General features: G+C 30.9%; 1 protein-coding gene across 2 annotated transcripts; it reads left to right on the forward strand.

The window, feature by feature from the left end:
• The first annotated feature begins 3,986 nt into the window (after positions 1–3,986).
• On the forward strand, positions 3,987–8,967 carry LOC137832231 (uncharacterized GPI-anchored protein At1g61900-like). Of its 2 annotated transcripts, none has more exons than XM_068640281.1 (8): positions 3,987–4,283; positions 5,729–5,905; positions 6,008–6,613; positions 6,836–7,081; positions 7,218–7,229; positions 7,414–7,557; positions 7,729–7,773; positions 8,570–8,967. In XM_068640281.1, the coding sequence occupies exons 1-8, from the start codon at positions 4,229–4,231 to the stop codon at positions 8,638–8,640; spliced, it is 1,356 nt and encodes a 451-aa protein (XP_068496382.1). In that variant the 5' UTR covers positions 3,987–4,228; the 3' UTR covers positions 8,641–8,967. The 2 variants fall into 2 exon arrangements, with proteins under 2 accessions (XP_068496382.1, XP_068496381.1); XM_068640280.1 differs by having other exon boundaries at positions 3,988–4,283; positions 8,567–8,967.
• The last annotated feature ends 376 nt before the right edge of the window (positions 8,968–9,343 follow it).

Below are 9,343 nucleotides of genomic sequence, written 5' to 3' on the forward strand. Positions count from 1 at the left end.
ATATATATTTTTTTAAATTTTAATATTATAAATGAATTTTAAATTTAATTTAATCTATAAAATCAATTCATAAGATGATATATTATCTATATCTATCACAAAAAAAAATTAATTATTCACGTAAAATTCACTCACATGGCACTCCCAAGATACCTATACAGAAAAGGCCCAAGACTTCTTAGTTATGGTGACTAATCATTGAACTGAAATATGATTGACTACAAGAGGAACAAACATGCAGTCTTAAAAGTACTTATGATATTTCCTACACATAATACTATCTTTTTTATGGTGCTTACTCTTCGTTTTAGTAAGTGGCATATTATAACAGTAACAGTAGATGAAAAAACTGAAATAAAATTAATTATATGCATAAATTAGGAAGGGAAACAATTATTTTGAGTGAAAAATTGAAAAATATGACCTCATGCAAGATAAAAAAAAACATCGAACTCATCTAAATTTTGTTGAGTTTGAGCTGGTTTTTAATTTTTGGAGTTTGAAATATGAATCGTTTAAAACAAAAGAATTAATAAGTACTGAATTGGGAGGTGTCAGGATGTTGGGCGCAGAGATTGCTAGCTGCGGGCATTAACTAGCTCAATGAATTGTTGTCTGGGCCTTCTTCTTCAATAACTTTTTATGCTTAAGTTTTGTACTATTCAAAATATATTTTAATATTGTTTCTACAAACTTTTTCTTTCGGCATTGGTTAGGCATTAATTATATTATATTTTTTTAATAACCTAATAACTAATGTTCATTTCTTGATGAAAAATAATAACATCGTATCATAATGTTATTATATTGTCTTCTTATTTTAATGAATCACAATTAATGTTTTAACTATCAATTATTTAGTTTCTAAATTTGGTAAAAAAAATTTGGTTGCTAATTAAATACTAATTTAGAAATTTTACAATAATTAAAATTTTTAAAAATAAAAATTTTATTTAGTTCCTAAAATAATCTATAATTTAATCACTATAATAATTAATTATTTTTTATTTTATTTTTTTAAATTAGTTTCTGTTTCATGATTTCTACTCAATATAATGTGAATAAATTTAAAATAATTTTTTTAATTATAGAAATGTCCATGACCAAAAATACTATATATATATTATTTATTTTTTAAATGGAGACTATTTTTTTTATTTTATTATAAAAAAAGTAAGCATCATCAACGACAATTAAATAAAGTAATTGTTTTCACTTATTAAAGATAGAGTTTTAAATTTTTTCAAACATATTGGTTATACATAAAACGTCAAGAAAATAATTTATTGTCCACATCAATGTAACTCTTAATAGAAATTTTGTTTTGAGGGCATCATATAAAATGTAATTAGATTACCATTTCATAATCGTTGCAATTAATGTACCATTGCCACAAATACACATCCATTTAAAAGTTTGCAGAGATTATATAGATATGGAATGATCAACGTTAGAAACATATATGGAATATGGAGTCATCATACATGATTAGAGAGATTGTACGGTGATAATTATTGACCATCAATAATAAGGTACTGTGAATGGAGTAAATCCATCAGCTCACAAACAAAGTCTAATATTTTGATCTTCAGAGAGAAATTTTAGATATAATTGAAAAAATTCCAACACAGTTTTTCTATGATTTTTACAATAATGTTACCTTATATGCTTTGAAAATCTCATAAAAGCATATAATTCGGCCCACCACTTTTTTTTTTTAAGTTTTTATTTATTTATTTTGGATCTATTTACTCTATTATAGTAATTAATAATACTTTTTAGATAATAAAAATACAAGGGAAATCAATAAAATTGAATCAAATTTTAATATTTTAATAAAAAAAGTTTAATGCCTAATAAAATAAAGTAAATATCAACAATACCTTAATGAATCAAATGATTTATAAAAAAATTGATGTAAATAAAGTTGTATATAAAACATTAACCACCACCAATTTTAATTTCAAAATGATGAGATTCTTCTTTAAAAATGTCAAAAATAAAGAATGACGAGTTGTTTCCTAGTTTGTCTTGTCCTTAGTCTTCGGTTGAGAGCTTAAAAAGGTTGGGATAGTGCGGGTTGACGAACTCAAAAAGTTAATCCATCCCACCTAAATGAGGACAGATTGACAGACCGGTTTGTCCGCTTTAGCATATCTTGCTTTAGCATTTCTAATATATTATTTTTTAATTTTAAAGACTGATAAGTTGACATCTTTTATATTTATTTAACTTTAAAAAATTATTATTTTATTATAATATAATATTTTGTTTTATTGATGAAATATATGTATTCTTTTTAGGAGTAATGTGAAAAGTAAAGTCTTATACTCAACAACAACATCATACTAGTAATAGTAATAGATAACTTTGATACATTTTTACAACTCTACCATAATGATTAGTTGTTTAACTCAAATCAACATTTCATAAAATTCGAAAACCTGCATATTTGGAGGTTACTCTTCATTTTATACAAAGTGTTAGTGTTCATGATTGAAACTAAAAAAGTTACCAAACATCATATGTTGGTTTGTATTAATATTTTCATAACTGTAATTTTAATTATTATCTAGTAATAACATCAACACTGTTAAGAAACATCTCTCTTCATCAGATGTCCAATATCAATATTTAGGTATAAATTAATTTTGAAAATATAAACATTTACTTCATTACAATTAAAAATCCATCATTTTTATATTGCTTTTACATACACCTATTTTTCATTCATCTAAAAAAATATGGATATCGAAGAGCAGCAATCATAAATTTTTAGAACAACTTAAAAGTTGTTTGCATGTCTCTTAACCATTAAAAAAACTTATTATGCTCTATAGAGCAACCATTTCTTTTTTAAATTAACTTTAAAATACTATTTTAAATTATGTTATAAATAATATTTTAAATGACTTACGTATGAATAATTTTAAGAAAGAAAAAAGTTACGAACAAAACTAATATGCGAAAAAATTTCATATAACTTTTTAATTTGTGTATAAACTAATTTTAGTTGATGGATAAATTTATTTCATGTTATTTTTATTTATTATTTAATTTTTTGAAAGAGTTTGTCATGTGTAAATAAATTTATTTTACTTGAACTTTTTAAAGGAATTTTGAATTTAAAGTTTTAAAATCATGTCTGAGTTAAAAATTGTTGAGAGAGCTTTGCCAGTTAATTAATTTAATCTTTTTGAAACTAAATCAGCTGTATATAATTTTATCTGAGGCTATAAATAGTTTTTTAGGAAAACTAATATTATTCGAGAAAAATAAAATGACAATTATTTGAATTAATACAGTTAGATTTTAAAAACTGGTAGCTGGAATTACGTGAACCAACCTAACATTTGAATTACGAAAACAAGAAGAGTGTTTAAGAACAGAGAAGAGAAGCAGGTTTGATTTGGCGATATAAAATCTGAAAAATCATACTTAAAACGGGTCATTACCCATAAGGAATTATGTCCGAATTGAATGCATTAAGGATAAATCATAAATGAAAGTAGTAGTAGTAGGAGCAAAATATGCCTCCGTTCCGTTTGTCATTCCACGTCAAAATAAATAAATAAAAGCAACACCCACAAACGCACCCTATTAATCACGGTATCTACCAACTGCCACACGACACAGTTGGCGCCAAACATACAACACACGAAACCTCAAAGAGACAAACTACTTCCAAAAAAAAAACATCACTTAGGAGCTGGCACATTCTGTCACACATACAACAACTTAATCCAAAATTAAGCTCTTTAAACTTGTAACTAACACTTCAATTTCTAATTGTATGTGAATAAGAAGTTCTTGAAAACCAAAATTGGTTTATGTAATTTTCACATTAAAAACCAAAAAGCAGAGGAAGCAGTGAAATAAAAAAAGGTAATGAATGGCGTAAATGCGGTAGCTAAGTGCGAGTGATTGCAAATGGTAATGGTGGGGTCTACTCTTTCTCTCTCCTTCTTATGGGTCTCACCAGACAGCTTTTACTGAACCTGCCACCCACAGTCCCCACTCACTTTGAACCCTCATTCATTCATTCATGGCTTTCACTCTTCTTTTTCTTCCATCCTTTCTTCGCTTCACACTTCACTTTATCTTATGAACCCGTTTCGATTCTTCTAGTTCTTTTTCTTCCTCCTCCTCCTATTCGTCTTCTGTCTCAAATGCCACAACCACTCACCTTTTTGTTCTCTCCGTGAATGCTGCTTTCGATTTCTGCACCATGCCCCACTTCTTCCTCTTCCTCCTCACCCTCTTTCTCTTTCTCCTGCCTCTCTGTAAGTCCTTCTTCTCACTTTTCTTTAACTCTTCTTTGATCTGTCTTATTATTACTCATGTGGGCGTGTTACGTAGTCCGTTACATGTTTTGAGGACCAGTGTTTGAGCTAAATAAACTTTGATCATCGCTGTTCAGTTTAAAGTGCATTGGTTGTTGATAAATTTTCGGTTTTTTCGAGTTTAATTAACTCTCCATTTGCGTTATTATCTGTATTTGCGTTTTCTATTGCTAATTTCTATTGTTCAATGTGGTGAGAATTGAGAAGGGGTAGTGACCGCAGCACGAAGAGTTAGGGTTTTGGTATTGTTTCATTTTCACTTGGCCTTTCAAGGCTAATCTTCTGTGCAACGGATAAAAGAGAGAAACTTGGTTCATGAATTTTGGTTTCAACATTGCTGCTATCGTGGCCAAGTTGATTATGTAATTATTATTTCTTGTACAAGCGAGGTTTCTGTTTTTTACAAGTTAGTGGTCTTTGATAAAATTAGCAACAGAGCTTGTGTGATTTAGCCTGTGCATTATAGAATTCATCTTCCACAATTAGGCTACATGCTAATTTTTTTTTAAATTACTGTTTGATCCCTATAGTTTTAACAAACTTTACCTTTTAGTCCTTATGTTTAAAAAATATTTCTTTTATCTTCTACATCCTATTTTTAATCTCTTTTAATCCCAATCAGTTTAGATGACAAGGACTAAAAAATGGTATGTATTGGGAGTAAAAAAGATTAAACTGGTATAAGTAAGGACTAAAATTGCCAAAAGGTAAAATTTATATAACTATAAGGACTAAATAAGTAATTAAGCCTTAGTTTTTTATTGGTATAGCAGGACCCTTGATTTTGGAGAGTCAGGGTTGCAATGCTAGAGAACCATCCCTTCCCCATAAAATTTTAGTGTGCTGGACATCACGAAATGAATTGAAGTTTAGTTATATCATTTACTGTCATTGTTATCCGCTGCTTCAGTTCAACAAATAACTTTCTTATTTGGTTGTGATGATGCTAGACATATAGTTAGAAGTGTCAATTTCAATTACATTCGAAGGCTGTCCGTTTTACTAATTGTATCATTCGCTGATGAATAGTCTTTCATTTTTATTGCTGTTGAGCAAAATTGGACTACGTTGACACTGTAATGTAATAGACAGATTAATTGAAACAAAAATAAGTTGGTAAATGGAAGCTTTTATTGGTGAGAATTAATTAATTTTGATTTGAAGAAGCCTTTCCATGCTTCATCACCTTTTAACAATAAGATATGTTCTCACTTCCACATGCCTGAACTGTAGTTGCTATTAATTGTAAGAATTTAACACAACATCATGTTTGCAACCTTTTGTATGGAATTCCTTGCTTTGCTAACTCATTCTAACTGAGTGAGCAAGAGGAGAGATAGGTGTGAACAAAAGCTAAATTCTCTCTTATTTGTGTTTTGGTCTAGGCGCACTTGAATCCCATAACAGTAGATTCAATCATCTTCAAGGTCCTGTACGAATGGTTAACCATGTGGGTTCTATGCTCCCTAAAATCTCACCTCTTGGTGCTCCGCAGCCTTTTCTTCCTCTTGCACCTTCACCACTCGCACCATTCACCAATACCTCTATCCCAAAGTTATCAGGTTCCTTTCTAAATGAATTTTGTTGTTATTTTGGATTTTCAAATGCTTAAATGTTCTATGTTCCTCTCTCTTACAGTCTTTATAATGTATCCTGTGTCGCAGGACTCTGCACTTTGAACTTTAGCACGGCTGAAAGTTTGATCAGTGTAACGGCAATTGATTGCTGGGAAGTTTTTGCCCCATTTCTGGCTAACGTAATATGCTGTCCCCAATTGGAAGCAACTCTCACAATTCTCATCGGTCAATCCAGTAAATATACTAATGTACTTGCCTTAAATGGTACCAATGCTAAACATTGCCTTGCAGATGTGGAACAGATTTTGATGGGCCAGGGTGCCACTACCAATTTGAAGCAGATATGTTCAATTCATTCTTCAAATCTCACTGAAGCATCTTGTCCGGTAAAAAATGTAAATGATTTTTATGACATGGTGGATACTACTAAGCTCCTTACCGCCTGTGACAAAATTGATCCTGTCAAAGAATGCTGCTATCAAGTCTGTCAGAATGCAATATTAGAAGCAGCTACAACCATTGCATCAAAAGGTTCTGATATTTTGGCCATGGACTCAGCACATGTTCCACCTGAGCACCCACTACGGATCAATGATTGTAGAAATATTGTCCTGCGGTGGGTAGCTAGTAAGCTCGAACCTATTCATGCCAAGAAAGTTCTTAGAGGACTGTCTAATTGCAATGTTAACAAAGGTCAGTTTGTGCTAAATGCTATATTATTCCTTCTTGACAAAGTTTGAGCAGATTGTGAGTTGGGGTATTTTTTCCTTCATGATAGCATGACCATTCTAGTTTATTATACTTGATTTCATTGAGTACCTAATCACTTGGTGATAATTCCTAATGATGCCAATCCTTCTGGCCCTTTAATATTGCGCTCTTTTACATAGATTTTCTCTTTGTGTTCTGCATCAGCTTGTCCCCTGGTTTTCCCTGACACAATGCAAATTGCCAAAGGTTGTGGAGATGGGATAAGTAACAAAACTGCCTGCTGTAATGCTGTGGAAAGCTATGTGTCTCACTTGCAAAAACAGAGCTTCATCACGAACTTGCAAGCTTTGGATTGTGCTGAGACTTTGGCAATGAAGTTAAAAAGATCAAATATTACTGCAGATATTTATGGTCTTTGTCACATCAGCCTTAAAGACTTTTCCCTACAAGGTTGGTTTCTTTTGTCCATTCTTGTTATTATAATGAACTCACACTCAATACCTTTAATATTTTATACCTGATGCTAACAATTCTTCTTTTTCCCTTGTTCAACTTGGTGTGGAAATCGACAATGTGGATTCTTCAGTTGGAAATCAAGGTAATTCTACAATGTACACTATGTCACTGTAAATTATTTAAGTGCCACTTATGGGGAAGGAAGGGGAAGGGGGTTCAATTAAGAAAAACTAATGTTTTGTTGAGACATAACTTGCTGCATTATTTCCCTTCTTGCATTAATGTTTTACTGAAAGGTGACTTGCTGCACTGTCTATCCTAAACAGAGGCTGGATGTCTATTACCTAGTTTGCCTTCAGATGCTACATTTGACAAGATTTCTGGGATCAGCTTCCTTTGTGATCTAAATGATAATATTCCAGCTCCCTGGCCTTCTACATCTCAGCTGACTTCTTCCTCATGCAATAAATGTATGTACATCGCGTTAAAAGTTTATAATTTAATTATGAGTGGCAAACTGCTCCTTTTTAATTTTTATTTCTGATTTCTTTTGGCTTCAAATTTTCCGTTTTAGTAATTTTGGTTGAAAATGTTATATTTGTTTTCTACACTTCTGATAATTGTACAATGTTGGCATGCAGCTGTCAACATCCCTGCTCTTCCTGCAGCAGCATCAAGTCAAAGTTGTAAGAGAACCTTTTCTAGTCTTCATGTTTGTTCAGTAGTAATCTGTAACCTATGAAGTTTCTAACACTTCAAAATTTAAACTAATAAAAAGAAGGATGCATGGGTGTTCACGTATCACATTGAATATTTGAAGGAAATGCTACCTGATCTAACCTAATCGGTTTTCCTACAATATCACTAATGATTTGGTTCAAAATGTAAATCCCATCATATCTTAATTGTTTTGAATTTAAATGATTTTGCAGTTTTTCTTTAAAACAAAAATATTTAAATTCCTAAAAAATATAGAAATTTAATTTGATCAAAGTACATCAAACACTAGATACCAGTTTAAACAAAGTCTAAGCTTATTTATCAAATACACTGAATACAAGTGCATTTAGTATATCAAAATACAATATAAATGCTACATGTAGTTTCAAAATTAATTGTCAATCCTATAATATATGTTCAAAATTTAAGAGTGGGAGCTAGATTTGGCTTGAGCTATAATAACAAAGTTTCTAAATGTACATAGATAATATAAGAGTTTCTGATGATTTAAAACACACAGGTTTGGTTCATTTTGTATTGGATTGGCTTTCAGCTTAATTACTTTTTAGTTTTACAGTTTCTTCAATGTCTTCAGAGTTTTTTTTTAAGTTTTAGTTGGATTAATTGGTTTGGATACTTCTAACTGATTGAAACTGTTAACTAGACTACTGAGTAACACCAGATCTTTGGATATGATTGAAGGATCATAGCATCTCTATTAATCTGGTGTTATCAATTGACACTGTATTTTGTTTTCAGCAGGCCTATACAGCCAAGAGATTCTGTTCGTCATACTTGCTGCTTTGTTGTTTCTCCTTATGGCAACCATGTAATTATGAGGGTTTCCTTGTTAAGTGAAGTTTTCCTGGTTCTTCAAGGAAGATAGTTTTATACGGGTTTAGTGTCAGGTTAGTTAGTTGTAACCTGTTGTATGAGAAAGAGAAATCTGAGTTGGAGGTATTGTATGAGAAAGAGAAATTTGAGTTGAGTTGGAGGTAATGTCCAATCTGTTTCGGATCTTCTTGATTCATGATTCTTCGTGTGTGCTTGTGTAATAAATTTTGTTGTATATAGAAAATTTAGAAAGAATAGGTTATACAGAAACTTGATGAGATTGATATGCATTTTAAGTATTATAGGAATTTTCAGTTCTATGTCTATTAGAGAAGTGTTATTTATGTTCAATGTAGATTTTTCTACAGTCATCATGATGCTACTTTATTTTCCTTGTAAAACCAAGATTTTAAGGTCCATCCCAAGCTCACCAATCTTATAGTTAAGCATGAGGGCTATAAAATCTCATAAACTACACTCAAGAAGTCACTGCACACAAATTCATGACCTCATTTGGTTCTCACCAATTTATAGTTGACATTGAACTCATCAAACAGAACATCATTCACTCTTATCACTACAAGAAATGTTTTGTGCTTTTCTTGAGAAATGTTCAGGAGTTGGGTTTTAAAGGAAAACAAAATGGATGGACACTTTTTTTTAAGGAAAGATTAGACTTATCTTTCATGAAGTCATGCCAAA

This window comes from Phaseolus vulgaris, chromosome 6, assembly GCF_000499845.2.
Source record: "Phaseolus vulgaris cultivar G19833 chromosome 6, P. vulgaris v2.0, whole genome shotgun sequence".
In the NCBI taxonomy this organism is placed as follows: domain Eukaryota; kingdom Viridiplantae; phylum Streptophyta; class Magnoliopsida; order Fabales; family Fabaceae; genus Phaseolus; species Phaseolus vulgaris.

Excerpts from the sequence above, each read along its gene's own strand:
- LOC137832231 (XM_068640280.1), top strand. The coding sequence starts at position 4,229 with ATGCCCCACTTCTTCCTCTTCCTCCTCACCCTCTTTCTCTTTCTCCTG. Across the intron at positions 6,614-6,835 it reads TAATTGCAATGTTAACAAAG|CTTGTCCCCTGGTTTTCCCT; the intron begins GTCAGTTTGTGC and ends GTTCTGCATCAG. Across the intron at positions 7,558-7,728 it reads TTCTTCCTCATGCAATAAAT|CTGTCAACATCCCTGCTCTT; the intron begins GTATGTACATCG and ends GTTGGCATGCAG.